Genomic DNA, 19,279 nt, shown 5'->3' with positions numbered 1-19,279 from the left:
ATGGGGATTTAAAAGTAGACCTAATATATTATTACTGTTACTAAACAGCTACCTAGGGTGCCTGAGACAAGAACCATGGAACTGTAAAGTAATTTCAGTTGGAAGTGACTCGTGGAGGTCATCTAGTCCATCCGCTCAAAGTGGATATAGTTAGATCTGGTTGCTCACTGCTCAGGGTCTTGTCTGAGTTCTGAATATCTTGAAGGATGGAGATCCCACAACTTCTCTGGGCCCCTGTAGGTTCTTCTCTGCCTCTGTGATTAAAAGTAGTAGTAGTAGTACGTAATAATAATAATCCTTATATCTTGTCAGACTTTCCTGTGCCCTGACGTGTCTATTGCTTCTTGCTCTACCACTGCGCGCCTCTGAGAATGATCCGGTTGCATGTTTTCTATACCCTCTCATTATGCTGATAGCAATCAGATCTCTGTATAGGCGGCCCAGGTCCCTCTGACAGAAGCTTTGCCCCATGTATCAACAGATCCCTGCAGCTTGGTGTTCACAAACCTTTTGAGAATTCACTTCATCCCATCATCTAGGTCATTCATAAAGACATTAAACAGTACTGACCCAACGTCAATCCCTGCAGGATGCTACTTCCATCCAACAGCTGGACTTTGTACTGCCAATGACATCTTTTTGAGCCAGGAAGTTCAGCCAATTATCTATCTACCTTATAGTCCTGTGTCAAAGGCCTTGCTAAAGTAAAGCTACCTATAGCATATACTGCCCTACCCTTGTCCACAGAGCCAGTAGTCTCATAATAGAGAGCAATCAGGCTAGTCAAGTCCCATGGGCTTATGTATGTCCGGTTGGCTTAAGTGCTTTCTCACTGTACTTTCTACTGTGTGTTAAAGCTTCACACTCATGGATGCTACAGTTAGGCTCAGAGATCTGGAACACTTAAGGTTAAAGTTTCCCCATGGAAATGGAAGCAAAAAATGGATTGAGTGCCCCAGCTTTTTCCATGTCCTTTGTCACTAGGTTGCAGAGTGGGTCTATACTTTCATTAGCCTTTCTTTTGTTGTCAATGTACTTATAGAAGGCCTTTTTGCTTTCTACATCCACTGCTAGTTTCAATTCCAGCTGAGCTTTGGCTTTCCTAACTCCACCCCATCATCCTGTGCAGCCCACCCCTGCTTCCTACATGCAGGAGCGGGCTGTTCTGGTGCTTTGAGGTGTCCCTGAAGATTAGCTAGCTCTCCCAAGCTTTCCCATCACCTTCCAGGGCAGTCTTCTATCAGAAAGATCCCTGAACAGGCTGAATTTTGCTCTCCTGAAGTCCTGTATTGTAATCATACAATCTGTCTTTCTCACTTCTCTCAGGATTTTGATGGTTGTTATAGCCAAGGCTGCCCTTGCTCATCACATTCCTGTCTGGTTTTTCCTTGTTTGTGAGCAATGGGTCTGGCAGAGTGCCTGTCATGGTTTGAGCTCAGAGTGCAATTGATACCATGCAGCTGCTCACTCTCCCCTTCCCCCCTAGCACTGAGAAGGAGAAAATAAAGCAAAAGGCTCAATGGTTTGAGTTCAGAGTGCAACCGATACCACGCAGTTGCTCACTGCCCCCTTCCCCCCCAGTGCTAGGAAAGAGAAGGTAAAGCACAGACTCAGGAATGGAGGTAAGGACAGGAAGGGGCATTTAATCCATTACAGTGACAGGCAAAAGACAGACTTGTTAGGGGAAGAAAACCCCAAATTTAATACAGACACTAACAACAGCACTTAACAGAGTGGGGAAGTGAGAAGTATTACCACATCTTGGAAACACCTTCGCCCATCCCTCCCTTCTTCCCAGACTCAGCTTTGCTCGCAATCTCTCTACCTCCTCCCTTCCAGCGTCACAGGGGGCAGGGAATGGAGGGTGCAGTCAGTCCTGTCACTTCTTCCACCTCATGTGGGGGAACTCCTGGCATTCCCTCCCTGTTCCAGCACAGTCCCCCTCTCACAAGAGACAGTCCTGCACAAACATTAGGACAAGAGGGAATGGCCTCAAGTTGCACCAGGGAAAGTTTAGACTAGATGTCAGGAAGCATTTCTTTACGGAAGGGGTTGTTAGGGATTGGAATGGGCTGCCCAGGGAGGTGGTGGAGTCCCCATCCCTGGAGTTGTTTAAGAGTAGAGTTGACATAGCGCTGAGGGATATGGTGTAGTTGGGAACTGTCAGTGTGAGGTTAATGGTTGGACTGGACGATCTTCAAGGTCTTTTCCAACCCAGTTGGTTCTGTGATTCTGTGGAACCAGCTCCAACACGAGTCACTCCCATGGGTGTGTGGGTCACCCCCGCATGTTGCAGTCCTCCCAGCGCCAAACTACAACAGTGGGAGCTTCTTCCCATGGTGTCCCAGCTTTCTTCAGCCGCAGGCACCTGTCCCATCTTGGGGCCCCCCACATGCCACAAATTGGCATCTGCTCTACCGGCGACCTCCATGGGTGGTGTGGGAGGTGGCTCTGCTGCCTCACCATGGGGTATAGGGGAGTGTTTGCTTCAGTGCACCTCCCTCTCTTCTCCTTTCTTCCAGTGACCTCGACGTTCACACAGATGTTCTCCTCACAAATCCAACTCCTTCTCCCAGGCTTTCCTTCTTAAATATGTTATCACAGAGGTGTAGCTAATTGGCCCACCCTTGGTGCAAAGATGGGCCCAACTTGGAGCTGGGGGAGCTTAAAGAAGCTTCTCACAGGAGGCCACCACTGTAGGCCCCTCCCCTGCTACCAAAACCCCCACTACACACACAAACCCAGGACAGTGCCTTTGCTAGTTAAACGCAAACACTTGCACCAAGCAATTGTCATCAGCAGATTCCAGAAATCTCCTGATTGCTGCACTCAGCCATATTATCCCATTAACAGATATCAGGGTAGTTAATAGGCCCCAATGAGTATGTGTGGCTGGAATCATGAAGCTTCATTCTTCCATCCAACAAAGGCTTCACTGACGACTTCTTTGGTTTTGGGTGGTTTGTAGCAGGCATCTACCACAGTGTCACCCATGTTTGTCTGTTCCTTCCTCGCCATCCTCTGATCCTTACCCATAAGCTCTTGACTACATTCAGCCAGGTCTTGGATTGCAGGTTGCATCCACCCTGACTTGATCCTTTCCCCCTCAGTGGATGAATTGAGGAGAAGAGTAACTTGGCCCTCTGCCCTTCACACTCGACCCCAGTGCTCTGTAGTCACTTTCAGTATGTTGAGGAACAGCACTGGTAGTGTTATTCATGCCCATATGAATGAGCAGCCCAAGGGCCAGATGAGTCTTGGTAGTATCTCCACAATGTCCTGAATCCAAGCACCTTGCAAGCAACTGGCTTCACAATCATCAAACCAGATCAAGTAGATGGATGCCTTGGTTCCCTCAGTTTAGGGAGGTGCTCATGCTTCTTATTTGTGAGGTGAACACTTGATTGAGACTCACCTGGCTCTGATGTGTCCTCTGTTAGGTCTTGGTCTTCCTCACCTGTTCCTAAGTCACTATATCTGTTCTGTAACTGTATATCTGTAGTCAGAGGAAAAGCCTTCATTCTGTTGGCAGAAGTCATGAGTCTGGAGAATACTTTCTCTTGGGAGCCTCTATCCACTGTTCTTTTGAGAGTACTTTATAGATTTTCCTCCTTCCTTGCATCTTTTGGGGGTCTTATGTCTGTGAAGTGTCTGTGAAGATCTTGTCGTTCTGTAAATCCTCCTGACAGCACACTCATCTCCTTCACCACAGCTTTGTCCAGTGGTGCAGCACCTTGACCAGAGCACAGTCCCTGTGAGGGAGGCCAATGTGTCCCCCAGCCCCAGGAAGAGGCACCAGGCACTTCCTGGTGTGCTTGGGAGTGCCCGGCAGCAGCCCCCCATAGCAGATCTGTCTGGGTCGGTGCCCAGGATAATTGTTCCAGCTGATGCCAGAGACTGTACTCAGTGGTGTGGCAACAGCAAGGTTTCACAGTGTCAAACTGTTCCATGCAGGCTTGAGCAGAGTTCTGGGCTGCATGACTTGATAAATGTCAGTGGAGGAATGCAGGGGTAGTAAACAGTTTTTTAAGAAACGAGTAATTAGCTTTCATTAGAGAATATTCTTTCTGTAGATGCTTGACTCCTGATGCAGAGGCACGTCCAGACATAGTGGAGGTCAGCTCACTGCTGTCTGATGTGATGATGAAATACCTGGATGTTCTATGCACCTCTCATCTCATGTTGGAGAAGAAACTGGATCGAGAGAGGAGACGAACCCAGACGTACTTCATGGAGGCTAATCGAAATGCAGTAACCTATCGCCATCAGCTTTCCATTTTATCACAAGTAAGTACATGTATTAGGCTTTATTTTTTCTTATCATTGTTTGCTGTATCTGAGAAACTAAGATACAACAAAGCAGAAAATAAATCAAACCGAAAAGATCTGTCTTCTTAGAACATTTTTTCATGTAGGCTCTTTAGTTTATTTTAATGATGTATTCATTAATTTTTTTGTGGACATGCTTATGCAGGAAAAATAACAGTATCTTAAAACGCAATATCATTCCATGTTGGAAAATGTAATTGTTGTGGAGGTACTTGCAGTTTTGATAGTATGTGATAACATTTAATTATTACTGCACGCTTGTGAATGGTTTGTGAATAGGAGAATATACACTTGGCTAGGGTGGAACAAACGGGTATTCTTGTGTATGATTCACAAACAATGACACCTAGAAAATGGAATCTACACAAATATAATCTTTAATTACAGATTTCTAAATAAAGAACAGTGATGCTGATAAGTATTTGCTCATGCTTTCTTAGTGTCTGATACAGTTCTGCAAAAATACTTCTTAAAATCCTTCCATTCGCTTCACACATTGTTTTAAGCACTCTTCATGAAGGACATCAGTATTTTACATAATGAATTGAAGTCATATATGATCTGAGAGAATTTACTTTAAAAAATACAAGGACAATGTTTTTGTATAGTAAAAGCTCACTGAAAATTATTGTTATGGTAATTGTGAAGCAAAGTTATAATTTACACAGCTACTCTTGTCTGTTCAGTTATTGCAGGTCTCTTAGATTCCTTTATCAGGGCTCAGTAGTTGCACTGAAGAACCTCTGTGTAGGAAAAAGGTTTTCGGAAACACCTGGTCCCAGACTCTTGGATTTTTTTTTTTGTTTTTAGTATGTTCTTTGTCTTCACCTTTCTGGCCAAACTTAAGACTTGTAGAAATTATTAGTAATTTTTCTTTCAGTAGTTTTTTGACCTATCAATTTATGATCATTATTTGTATTATACCATTTTTTTTTTTTTACAATAAAAAGGATGGCAAAAACGTCCAGAAAAACCTTAACAAACCACTGTCATTTGAAATGTAAGAGGTACTGAGATGAAAGAAAGATACAGAGTAGGATTTGTAACTTAGAACAGTATAAGCAATTATTTTCCATGTTTTTTGCATTTTATTATCTTTTATTATCCTACACATTTGGAAGCTTGTTTAATGTCATTTTTTCATATCTTGATATAGTCATTCTCTTTCATAACTGTAATGAAATTTGAAAAAAACATGCTATGGATGGAAAGCTGCTTGATTTGGAATTTCAATGCCATTATTCTATCTTTGAGAGAAAGGTGCCCTATTCAGACACTTGTAAGATATTATAAAACTAATAGTTTTACACTGAAGTTAGAGTTTTGTATAAATACTTGAAAAATACACCTATCTACAAAATGAGAAGGAAAATGTATTTTGGTGGATAATGGCTAATCTTCTCAAGGAAGGAATATTGTAATTCTAGTTCTACTCCAACGGGTATTTTATTATATATATTAAAAGAAACAGGTACAACAGGAGGATCTGACAAAGATCCAGAACACTGCAGAAGCTGAGGGGAGTATGGCTCAGTAATGATAAGTGGGAGACCTAATTGTGTGTTCTTGCTGTAAATAAGACAGAATAAACCAGGCTAGGATATTTCAAATTTAAGAGGACTGCTATGGAGCTTAGAAACAGAAGGACACATGTTGTTTCTTTGTTCCCAGTATTGTAGGAAAATTTTATGAAGTTGGAGGATTTCTAATAAAGAGAATAATTATTCCTGAAAAGTTTGACTTTCAAAAAAAAAGACAATATTCTGTGTAAAAGTACTAGGAAGAATTTCAAGCAGCTGTTCTTGAAATAAAAACTCTGTGAGGTATGGACAACCTAATTCATCTTAGTCAAGGTCCCAGCGATTCCGCGGCCAAGTAATCTGTCATTTTTCCATGGTGTCAGAGAATTCAGTGTTTCTGCCATGTAGTTCAATGTTTTGTTGAAGCCAGCTATGTTATACTTTGTTTTCTCTCTACTAAAATGTACTTATGGTCTCCTTTTTCATCCCAGTTTTGTCATGTTGTGAATGTTTCTAAAATAGTGTACTCTGTCCACGTTTATGCAACTAAACAACAGAGATCTTTTGGAGCCAGAGTGGAATCTGTTTTATAAGTAGTTTAAGACCAGTATGGAAGCTGATAAGTAGGCAATTGAAAGGCAGGTCAGTAGATGATGTTGGAGAAGTGTAATTACCTTGCCTGGCATGTATAGCATAAAATCCATACTTCAGAATAATCCTAATAAAAAGAATCACTATCAGCTCTCCAGATAAATTCTTATCTTTCCTTGTTTTCCATAGAAACTGTTGTTTATGTAAGACCAGAAGCAGATGTAGCGATGAAAAGTGTTTAATAGTGTGTTTGGTTGTGAAAGATGAAAGTTGCTGACATAACACGGAGTACAGAGGACCCAAACAAGTAACAGTAGTAATTATCTCTCACATAGTACCTTTCATTTCAAGGTGGTCAATATTATATTTTCATGCTCTGAGTAGGAAAAGATGGAGAGGAAAAAGGTAGTTTGTGTAAGGTCATCAAACAGACCAGTGGCAAGGTTTATTATTCTATGTTCCAAGCCCAAGTCTGTGTCTCAGGATGGTAGTTGATTTAACTAATTAAAGTATCTTTCTAATATTTTCCTTTAAAGAGATGACAGGATAGCCAAATAATAATTTGATTGCTTTTCTGAGTTACATAATTTGAAAAATTTAGACATTATTTTGGCTGTTTGCAGAAAACTGAAAATAAGTCACTTTGGAAATATGTGTTTGACTACATGGGTGTCATCCCTTGTTTAATTTACTGCATATATCCTGAAGTATTTTTAACTAAGAAATAATGCTTAAAAGCTCTTGATAAGCCAGTGTGTTCACATACTCTTTGACATATAAATAGAATAACTTTTTTCTCATTGCCATTTTCTCATTATTTTAATATAAAATATAAATAAGCCTAAAACAATATAGAAAGACTAATATTGAGATCTGCCCTATATTTTGAATGTGGGAGAGAAAACTGTAAGCTTTATAATTGGAGTCTGTCAGCTAAAATATATATAACAAAATATGAGCCATTTGTACCTTCTGCTACTCTCGGAGAATATATTAAAAATGGGCAGACATGATAGACTACCTGGCTGATCAGAGTAAGTTCTCAATTTTTGAAGTTCTGATCCGTGCATATGCAAAATATTCTGTCACATTTTTTCTCTATACTGGGCTTTTGTAATACTGTGTTCTTTAGGAGTTTAAGCTTATTTTAATTTTTGTATTAATAAAGTCACTAGAATACACATTTTAGTTTTAAATCCATATGTACAAATCCATGTATTCCAATGAATTTCCCAATTATGCAGAGTAATGAAGACCAAGATGCTTAGATAATGGACAAGAAGGTATAACTTTTGTTTCTGAGCGTAGTGTGATCTGTGGAGTGGCTCCACATCCAGTGTTTGTCAGGGCTAAGAGAGTGTCAGAAGTCATTAACAGTGCTTGGTCTGAGTGGTCCATTTAGGTCACCGTTAGCTGAGTGCTTTGTCCTAATGTTCAACTGCAGAAGAATGCTTATTAGCAAGGTTGCTTTCTGCATTTTTCTGTTTTCATACTCGAACTGGTAAGTCTTTCCCTAACCCAGCATGGTGGCATACAAACCCAACGTGAGTCATCTTCCTCTAGATAGGATTTTTAGCTGCAGGTCAACACTGGCCCTCCTAGACCTAGATCGGCAGGTATCAAGATATTACGCCTCTAGTGGATTAGGATGCTATTGCTAGGAGACGTACTCTGATTATTCTGCTTCCAGGCAGCTTGATTACAGTTTATGTTAAGTAGCCTTCCTTGCACTCTCCTGCAGAAGCAGTTCTACTATTTGTCGTCTGGACATAGTGAAAGAAGCAGTATAGCTGTTTTCAGACAGGACTATATCTAAACTAAAGAGCCTGGCCAGACCTGAAAAGGCTGATGCAGTTTCCTGTCTTCCATCTGTGGCATAAACCTTCATAATCCACCTGTAGATAATTAAGAGTAGATTGTATTATGTCTTTTTCTAGATTGGTTTAGAAGCATGAATGGTCTATCTAAAGTCTTGAGAAATGTTGGGATTTCTTTGTATGTCCCTTCTTTCACAAAGATGTTAAGGTAAATAATTGTGAAGCATTTTGTAGGTACACCTGTAAATACAGAGCATGCTACTGCTCCCACTCCTCTTTATCCACAGGAATGGATTTCCTTTTTTCCCCAATCGTTTTCTTCATCCACAAGGATGTCTGGCTGAAACAGAAAGGGTTAAAGCTCATGGTTTAATAATCTATACTTTTGTAACCATCCTGCAGGCTACTGACAACTCTTGTAGTTAAAATGAGCCATCAGGTTCCTCAGGTTTTTAGAATAAATGCCAACAGGATCACAGCTATCTGAAAGGGAAAGAAACACAGTGATTTAACTGTGTTTTCACCAAGTCATTTCTCCCCATACCTCAATTCAGTTCTGCACTGTTGGCAATTGTGCTAATAATCATGTTAGTTTCTAAGCATCACCACATGCATTACAAAGTAGTGCTTAGTTAGCATTTTTTAAAATTAATCTATTTATTTTTAACTCAGAAAAACACATAAAGATGGAATTAATGTTCAGTTTCCATTTTCTTTGTGTTTAGAAATATATTTTGCCCAATTCAGCCAATCAATGCCTAAAAGTTGGGGGTTTTTTTGTATTTTTTTCTTAAAAGAACTCTGTATGAATGCAGCAACTGGTTTTGTAGTGCTTGAAGCAAAGAGTATGTTTGGTTTTCAAACACTTATAATGCAGCAAGTTATTAATATTGCAGCAATACAGTCCAATCTTTACATTAAGTTAGAATATTCCTATTTCTATTAAAATTTGATTATTAAAAAGTTATTAAAAATTAAAAAAATATTGGGTGATAGTGCTTGTTTGTGCACATCTGCATGCAAATTCTCATTTCTTTTGAAATGAGTGAGGACTCAGGAATGTCACGAAAGCTTGCATTTTCACAAATTGTTTTCTTCTTCCATCTTTCCATTGATTTTGACCTGACACCATTCTGTTTTGGCATTTATGTAGCAGGTGCTGAAATTAAAGTTTAAATGTTAGAAATTATAGTTGGTGTTATAGGAAGAAAGTAACCTTTTTAGATTTATACTATTTGGGGAATAAAATAATTATGCAAAAATTGTTTTGGAGGTATCATTTTTTAAAGGAGAATGTAGAAAGTTTGAATGTAGAAAATAATCATCACAGCCAAGTTGCTACCTGTGAAAATGTATAATCAAAATATTAAGGACAAATCCATTTGTTAGTGCATCAAAGTGCTTCAGTAGATTTAGAGAATATAAGGCAGCAAGAGTTGTCAGAGATTATCCTGTCCATCTCCAAGTCTTAGAGCTACCTGTCACTTCTGATGGGTGTTTGAACAGTCAGTCATAAAAATACCAAGTGATAGAAGGTCTCTCCCAAGGCAAACTATACGAAATTAGGGAATAGTTTGGAACCAGCAGAAATGCAAAAACTGTCTTTACAGTCAGTGATCACATGTCTGAATGACTCTTTTTTTTTTTCCATCTGAAGATAACATCTGGAAAACCATAAGGATGCCTGAAGCCCTGTCAGAAGATAATTGGAAACTCTAGCCATACCCATAGCACATATACACTGTATATATGTGTGTATATATAATATATATATCATATATACTGTATGTGCAGTTAGTCTGATGTTTTCAGAAAACTTTGGTCTTGCTTTGTATGCTTGACAGAGTAGATGTGTTATGTATGTCTTGTTTCCAGCAGATATTAGATGGGCATATGCATGTGCACATATGGGATGTGTATGACACTTTGTCCTGGTTCAGCTAGGATAGGGTTAAGTTTCCTCAGCAGTGGGGAGGGAGCTCTAGCCAGGTTATTCCATACCAGCCTGAGGTCAGGTCCAGGTGCCCAAGCGCAGGAACAGTTTCTGTGTTGCTTTTTGTCCTGGAGGGTAGCTGCAACGGGGCTGCTCTACCCTGTTAGTATATCTCTGTGTATCTTTTGTCCTGTTTACTGTTATTACTGCTTGTTGTTATTGTTAATGTTTGGTTTATTGTTTGTTACACTGTTGTATTAAATTTTTCCTTATCTCAACCCAGGGGTTTGCATCTCACTCTCTGCCCTGTCCAGTCCGAGGGTGGGGGAGGGACAACAGCAGCATGGTCTCGGGTCCCAGCAGGGACCACCACACACTTGAAATTTTCAGACCCACTCTCAAGTGTCATATAAGTGCTCTGAGAGCACTAAGTCAAGAATATCCCCAGAACACTGCATTTACTGAGCACATTCAAACTTGTTACATAGTGTATGAACACTTACTTCTCTCTGCAGGATCCCAGTTAGATGCCACAGTTGAACACTTAATTACTGTTAGGTGGTCTTAAGGTGTAAACTAAATTTTACTTGTTGCAGCTTAAGTTGCTTGCTTTTTGTCCTCCCCACAGTGGAAATATGTAAGAGTTATTTATTTTCTCTTATATGTTGTATCTCCCCTTTGTAATTTTTAATTTGGACTCAATAATCAAATTCCATCAGTCTTACTTTTAAAGTTGAGTTTTATAGACCTCAGATTATCCTTGTTTCTCTTCTTGTCTCTCCATGGTTTTTTTAGTGTTCAAAACTGAACTCAATTACTCCAACTGAGAACCTTATTGGTACCAAATAGAAAGATTACACAGTTCTTAGGGATGATTCATTTCTTTATACATCCCAGAATGATGTTTACCTTTTTGTAACAGCATGGTCTCATTGAGTTTTCTGATCCACCAAAATCCCCATAACTTTTCCTGCAGAGCTGCTGTCTGACCAACCCTTCCCCAGTCTGTGCATTTGTACACTTGTTTTTCCCTGCTCATAAAACTTTGCATTTTCCCTATTTAAACTTCATCAGTTCCTTTAGTTTCTCCAGTTTCTCAAAACTTTCAACACCAATTGTCACTTGCATTGATGCAACTCTGTGTATAATGTATATGCTGTAATATGATATATGATGTGAATGTATCACAGTCTTGTCTCATTTAACAGGTGCTCTATTCTATTATGCAGATTATCATCGTAATTCAGTGACAACATTGAACGGTTTTGGAACAAGGTCAGAAGGGATCCTGAAAAATTCTGTTCACTACCCATTTTCAGTTTAACAAACACTCAAAGTACTTACCAAGTTCAGTACAATTTTTATGGTCAATTATACAGCCAACTGATCATGATTTTTATCCAGGTCACACTTCACTAGGTTTCTTATAAGATGTCATGAGAAACATTGTCAAAAGTCTTACTAAAACCATTATAATAGCATCTACTTCTTGTTCCTAGAAAGAAATACATAGGTTTAATAGGGGTTTTTTCATGACAATTTCATGTTAGCTGCTGCTCATTTTATTTCTATCTTCTAGTTTTTTACAAATGATTTGAATGGAAGTAGGTTTGTGGGGTTTTTTCTTGAAATAGAAATTCAGTTGACTAGTATAATGCTGTAATTACTTGTCTCTAATAAAGAAGATTAATTAACTAGTGTTTACAAGTGCCACTAGAGAGCTCTATATTTCTTGAAGACAGAAAAGTTAATTCTCCTGGACAGCAATATAACAGAACAGAGCTAAACAAAAGATCAATATCTTTATTTTAGTTAAACCTTCTTTTTTCTTTTTTTTTTTTTTTTTTTTTTGGATGGTGTTAATTTCAATTTATAAAAGATTAGATTCCTGTTGGAAGTTGAAAAGACCAATTTAGGTTTCACTTCTCCAAAAATAGAGTATATCTGATTTTACAGTGGTAATAGTAACCAGTGAAGAGAGAGACAGTGCAAATATACAGGATATGGATGAAGAGTCTCAGCCTGTAGACAGCTTGCTTCATGGCTGGGATACAAATTTCAAGTGTTTCCAGAGATGCTTTTGCTCAGTCATAAACAAAGATGAATCCTGAAAAAAAAAAAGAAAAAGTATTTGGTTCATAATTTGAACATTTTTTGCACAGAGATTCTTTTCTCCTTAGATTTTTGTTTGAACTGTGTTTATACTAGAAAGCAGTGTTTGTTTCAACAAAGATGGCAAACAATTTGATGCATGAGGAAACTGAGCTACTAGTTTATTATGAAAATGTGAAAATAAACTGGATGAAGCCTCCAGACAGATTTGTAAAATACTGGACTCACATGAACATGTATCAGCCTAACTCATGTTTCAATGTCTGTGATGTTTTGAATTGTGATGTCCATGACTGTTTCATAGATTTCAAAAGATAAGTATCTGTCTTTCTGCTTATCTGAAAGAAGTCTCTCTCAGACATATGGAAGTGCTTGTTTCAAGGTGTTGGAGAATACTTCTCCGTTCTCTTCTCACAAAATCATGTTCTTTATATATTTGCATCCTTATTTAGGTCCTTATGGTCCCACTCCAATGCTGAGCAGAAGTGTCATTGAACTCACATCCCAGCCTCCTCCAGTCAGGGTACTTTTGTCCTTCTAAATCAGTCAGGTGCCCTACTCAAAAGAGAAACAATATTATGGAATCTCACTTTCGAAAATTATTAGCTATTGTCTAGGTAGGGCAAAATATATTGCAGTAAATGTATTTATTACTCTCAGATAAGTAATGAAATACTGTAGTTTTCTATGTTCAGATATTATGTAAATGGACCAGATTTTATGTATAGATAGGTTATAGCTTTACAGTTTATATAACTGCTTTAAGGCGTTAGGATCTGTTTCACTGATCTCTGAACAGTTTCTCTAGCAGGTCTGACAATTATTTTTATCATGAGGTCTACAGAATTCAGTTCATGCATTTCAAGCAGGTTTCCTTTCTTTATGTGACACGACTTAGATCTGACACCAATTGGTAACAGCAGTCTTTTTGACCTTTTTTATCCCCTTAGCTCCACCTGATTTACAAGTTACTGTTAACAGTCATTTGAGTGTGAAGTTCAGAACTGGAAGTGTTGAAAGGAGATTTAAGTTTGAAAAGTCCATTGCAATCTGACCTTTCTCTCTCTTTACTTTTTTTTCTTTGATGTAGAACAGGTGAGTTCGTTCTCTTCAGTAATTGTGCACTGACTGTTCAGGGCACAATAAGTGTGCTCATGTGCTAAGACTATGCTGCTCTCTTTAAGTGAGCCCGAGAATCATTGTTAGTGGTTGCCATGATGTGCTACACTGCAGTCACTGATATTGTGGCATCTTGGACATAAGCTCAGTCCAGTTCTTCAGTATAAAATGGTCTTTTCCCACCCAAATTTAGAGAGAAAAACTTGACAAGCCATCTCTTACAAGTTAAGTTATAGTTTTGGGAACAGAAGAAAAGATGGGGAAGTAATTGAAGCAGACCGTTACACAGAGGCAGTGGTATAGTCAGTGCTCAAGGGTGAGGTTAGGTTGCTGTAGGAGAAAGAGTTTCTAGCGCACCCATTTTGCTGTGTGACCAATAAGGTCAAAATATTTCATGGGAAAAACTCTGGAAGAACATTGTCTTAGATACACACCAAATTGTCTTTGACGCTCTTGGTAGGGATATAAGTATTATCTCCTGAAATTACTGTAATATTAAAGGTAACAATTTGTTTAATCTGATATATTTATAGATATATCTCCTGGTTTTTTTTAATCCCACTTTACTCTGAAAAGACAAAGTAAAAAGAAGCATGAATTTATTTATGCCCAACAGAAATAATATGAGAAGACTCGGAACAATATATAAAGACATCATAAAAACAGTCTGCCTTCAAAATATGTTGTATTAAAATAGAAGCAATAACAGGGATCAGGGATCTTTGTTCTTTCCAGAAAAGCTATAAATATTGGCAGCAGCAGTCTTATCCTCATTAAAGAACCCCATTCTGCAGATAAGATTCAGCACTTAAATGTTACAGGCAAATAATTTCTATTCCATATTTTGATTTTCTTAGCTCTGCTTTGCAGTGCTGGTCAGCATTTGGTCAGTTTGGCCTTGGGGATTCTCTCTGGCATCACATTGTATCACGTTCTCTTCATATTTTACTACCATTTTGACTGTTGTGCAGATTTTGTGCTGTCCGGAACTGGTCTGCCGTTTACTATCTAAGCTGGAAGAGAGTAAATCTCCTGTTGCTTGTACCTGGGAACCTACTATCTTTGTTCAGTCTTTTTTATTGTTGTTGTTGTTGTTTGGTATTTCTTTCTGGTCTGGCATTTGTTTCATTTTCTTCACTTTCAGTGCTTGCTATGAACAGACCATCAAGAACAAAGATGCCTTTTATGTAAAGGTTAGAAATAATTTGTCTAGATTAACAGCTCAAAAGTTTTGTTCTAAAATTAGAATCAGTGGCTGAACCAGGTACCATGTAGTCCTGGACTGGCAGCTGAGTGGGAACAGAATGTACATTTTCATGTGTGTGTATACACAACTGACACTTTGATTTGCAGGTTTTCTAATGAGTGCTGGGTAAGGACAATGTGTAACATTTCCTTTTTTTTCTTTGTTGTCAGAAAAATTATGAGAAGTTGAATCTTCATAGGAGCAGCAGTGGAGTAGCCAGTTGCAAAAGTGAATTTTTTGAAAATACTGACCACCCAGCTGAAAGTTGTAAATCTCCATGTGGAAAAGATGAGGAAAGAACATATGAAGAAAACCTGGTAGAGCATCACAGCACTTCAGAGAACTCTGAGAAAGGTAGTCATTAGCAAAAGAAGTATCAGGGATACTATTATGATGGTCAGAGGCAGGTTAAAATCTTCTTTACATTCATTTTTATGTGCAGATATGTTCTCCGAATTAGATGATGAGCTGGACATATTGGACAACTCAAGCAGCTCCAGTTCAAGTCATTTTAAAGAGTCTGCTATTGGTAAGATTCCTTGAGAATGAAGTGTACATTACTTTTTAACAGCAAAGTAGTTGTTTATTCTGAAATATTAGGGTATTTCATGATTTGTTGCAAGTTCACTATCTGTTGTGCGTCGTAAGGAAAGAAAAATAAAATAACTGTGCCTTTGTGATGGCCATTTCCAGTCTAATATGTTTTGCATCACATAGTCTTTGTGTAGTTTTTGTCCCCATATTTTGCTGTAATGGCTATGAAAACTGGAATATTATTGGGCAACTTGACAAAGAAGGTGTTTTTAAATTTGAAGTATAAGATAACTCATGTTGATGAGAAACAGACAAGAGAGCGTGAAAACTTTTGTCTCAGTAACAATAATGCTATGCATATGAAAAAATGGAGTTCCCTGTTAGAGGGTGTAAAAAAGAAAGTTGAAAGAGGCAAGTTTTAGCTCTCTAGATGAATTGACTGAATGTAATTGAAGGAATGCTTAACAATTAGATTTGAATTCGAAAGGGGTTATGTGACAAAACACAGCGTTAATTCTGCCTGTAGTTATTTATGGTAATCAGACAGGAAAGCACCGTCTGTGTGGGATGTTATTTTAAGTATAGTTTTTCTGGATTATATCCTAAACATGAAAATTTAAAAAAGAGATGTGAAACATCTGTAACCACTGTGAGATACCTGCTAAATTATGACCTACCGTGATCTACCTATTAAATGGAATGGGATTCTGATTAGAGGAAATCAAAGAGCATTTTATACTAGAAGAAAAAGATTGATATTAGAACTGAGCAAAATTTGAGATTTCCCTTCATCCCATGAGGTTCTGACAGAAAATCTGTGGGTGATTTAAACGGTACTTTTAAATGATGAAGGAAATACAGCTGCCTAAAGATTAACAAAAATCTTATTGTTGCAAGGTTCCAGGCTTCAAAAACATAGAATATAATTACTTAATCTGTTTGTATTCCTATTTGCTAGCTGGATTCCTTCAGATTTTGGCCCAGCTACTGAAGGAAGATGTCTGTTTTTAATTGAAATGTCTAGCCATTAGTGCAGGGCAAATAAATGGTTTGATAATTCTACTTAAAATCCATTAGTATAATTTGCTAATTGTAACTGGATAGCCTGCCATTCTAAAAGCTGGAGAACCTGACTTTATTACCAAAGTTTTATTAAAAAAAAAAAAAATAAGAAAGCACTTTTTCTTTTTTACTTTTCTTTTGCTAAGAGAGTAACAAAGAAGGTTACAGGGTACAGGGAAGCCTGGTCTGACTGTGGGAGGGGGCTGCATAGAAGGAACCTCTTGAAGAAAAGGAGCCTGTGGAGGCAATGTTCTATTTTGGTGTTGATACTGAAGAATTATATATTGTATGTCTCCCAGAAATGTAATTCTTTGTGGGCTGGTTCAGCATTGTACACAGACATTTGAACTCTTTGTGTAGTTTGTAACCCATCACACCCAAAGCATTATTGATGATAATTTTCTTGTTAATTTTTCTTTAAGATTTGGACATCAAAAAATCATCAACTTTTTCTAATATTTAAATATTTTTGTGACAGGTTTCTATTGATTTAGTGAAGTATTTTAAGTGGAAAGATCCAGTCAGTTCTTATTAATCCCAGTAACTTTAATCAGCATTTCTAGAAGTCATTGTCCATTTTCCTCCCAGGATAGAGTTTGTTATATAGATACTTCAGGATTGCCTTTTCACAAAAATAATTATGCAGTCATATGTTTTTAGATCACCTGTAGTTTCTACTTAATGTTGAAGTTAGCACTGTAGATCAGTTGTAATTAATGTTGGCAAATTTTTCTTTTCAAGGAAAAAGAAAAGATAGCTTTTAAAAAAATTATTATAAATTCAGAATACTTGGGTATTGCTTGGGTTATGCTCCATTCATTGCTAAGAAGTGACTAACAGTGTTTGAATTATCAACTATGGTTTTGTCAAGCATGTCAGCATTACAGGGGAAATGTGACCAACTTTTATCTAGCTGATTTGGAAACAGCTAACATGAAAATGTGGGTTTCAATTATGGGTATCTTGATCAGGATCTTGAAAGGGTTTGTCTAATCATGCTGCCATCACATCACTTTCAGAGAGAACATGATCTGCAAATGTAGAAAAATACCACTCTAATTTAAAACTGGGGTGGTATTTTGTAGTATGTTGAGTGGTTCAGTGACACAAAGCTGGTATACATGTGAGTGACAGTGTAACAGTGATTAGATCTTTTTATAGTCCACTAATTGTCATAATATTTTTAATAATTTTACATACCCTGTGCTTTTCAATTCTGCTTCAAGAAAAGAATTATTGTTCTTAGTCTAGGCAATGTAGTTCTACAAGACCAGCTCCTTTAACAACTAAGATTGCCAAATGCAGGGTATGTAGATTCTGAAATAGTTGTTCATGGTACTCAAAGTGATTAATCCTATAGGAGCAAGATTCTGTGTATTTCAGAAGCATAGAAGCAGTACTGAGATGTGTGTTTTTTCCCTGAAGTCCTTATAATTTGAAATTATAAAGATTGACAGAGGATAGGGACATATTGAATCAAAAAGCAACAGAGTGATGGGATGTTAATAGCTTATTAGTTGCATTTTTTCTTATTTTAAAATCAAGAAGGTTCTCACCTTTACCTTAGCTGAGTCATATTTAAGGGGTTTTTACTTGGTTTTGATTTACAGTGCAACTGTACCTGCATTTCTGCTGGTAAAACCAAATAGCAGGAAAATACATGGTATCTCTTAATGCATAGTAGTTCAACAGAGCTAGTATGTCAGTGAGTGAGTTTAAAAGTTTACCCTGTGTCTGGGAACACTTTTTGGAAAATATTTTTCATCTTTTTGAATCATGTTCATTTACACTGCAATGTCCTAAATACATTGAAAGACTAGTTCTGTGTAAAGTATGCTATTAGAAAACCCTAGTCCCTAGGGTTTTATGTACTTGCCCTCTGAACTTCCTCACAATAAAAAGGTAAGCATACAATAGGCCCCTTTCAGAATTGTTTAGCTAGTAGCTTTTCATGAGGTTAAGAAGTCTCAATGCACAGTCCTGTTGTGCTGTACCTTGCTCTTTTTTGTATGAGTTTTCCTGTTACCTCATACTTTTAACATATGTTTCCAGTATTTGTACAAATCTCTGAATTTATCTAACCTGTGACCAATAGGCAAAGACATTGATGTTCAGGACTCCTTTCCTTGCCAGAATTTCTGCAGTGGGATAGTATTCAGAGTTACCATGAAGAGACCACAGATCTGCCAGAAGAATATTCTAGTGATGTAACTGTAGAAGAGTCTGCTATATCTTTCTTTGAGCTTTTAGAAAAATGACTTGTTTACACAGTGCCAGGACTTGTGTCTTGTCCGGGTAATGCTCAAAGCAGTCAAAAGTATCCAGCTGAATAACGGGATTTCTGAAACAAGGATACTCTCAAAATAGGAACTCTGCATGTTGTATGTAGTAAATGATTGGGCTCTGAGTTTAGGTCATCACTTAGCTCCAAATTTAATTATTTTTGAAGATGACAGCAAACACAGTAGAAAATAAATACTCATTCAGTAAGGTCACTTGCTGTCTGGAACTAGTATTTTCATTCAAAATTTAATTGCAGACAGCTACCTTGTATCTTGCAAGTTCTGTGATCACAGTGTTTTTCTGTTTTGGGTTTGTTTTTTTTTTTTTGGGGGGGGTGTGTGTGTTGTTTGTTTGGTTTTGTTTTTTTTTTAAATTCAGACCAGTTGTATTCTTTGGTGGATATGATGATTTGAGAAGATATTTATTCTTTACATATGATATTTAGATTGTTTGGTAAATCTTAGGGTTAAGATCATCTCACATCTATTATATATGGTTCTTGAGATTGTGAAGGGAAAGCTTAGGAAATTTGTTGAAAATTATTATTGCATCAAGAAACCTATAATTTGCACAATGGACTGTCTGTGAAGAATTTTGGAGATCTTACAATGTATTGTAGACTTGATTTGCCCAATTTGACTTTGACTTTTAAGATTTAGATTTCTTTTGAGACCTCAGGCTAATGGGACTTTGTTGAAGACAGTAGCTAGAACAAAATCTGCCAAGACCTGGT

General features: G+C 37.7%; 1 protein-coding gene across 1 annotated transcript in view; it reads left to right on the top strand.

Annotated features, from left to right (window-relative positions):
* The window catches only part of NEK10 (NIMA related kinase 10), a 104,295-nt gene that overhangs the window by 56,170 nt on the left and 28,846 nt on the right, over positions 1-19,279 (top strand). Inside the window, exons 25-27 of the mRNA XM_074898101.1 lie at positions 4,074-4,287; positions 14,838-15,021; positions 15,110-15,196. Of these exons, the coding sequence (XP_074754202.1) occupies positions 4,074-4,287; positions 14,838-15,021; positions 15,110-15,196 (485 nt within the window). The remainder of the gene's footprint in view (positions 1-4,073; positions 4,288-14,837; positions 15,022-15,109; positions 15,197-19,279) is intronic.

Source organism: Athene noctua, chromosome 2 (genome assembly GCF_965140245.1).
Source record: "Athene noctua chromosome 2, bAthNoc1.hap1.1, whole genome shotgun sequence".
NCBI lineage: Eukaryota > Metazoa > Chordata > Aves > Strigiformes > Strigidae > Athene > Athene noctua.
This window is presented reverse-complemented; position numbering and strand designations above follow the sequence as displayed.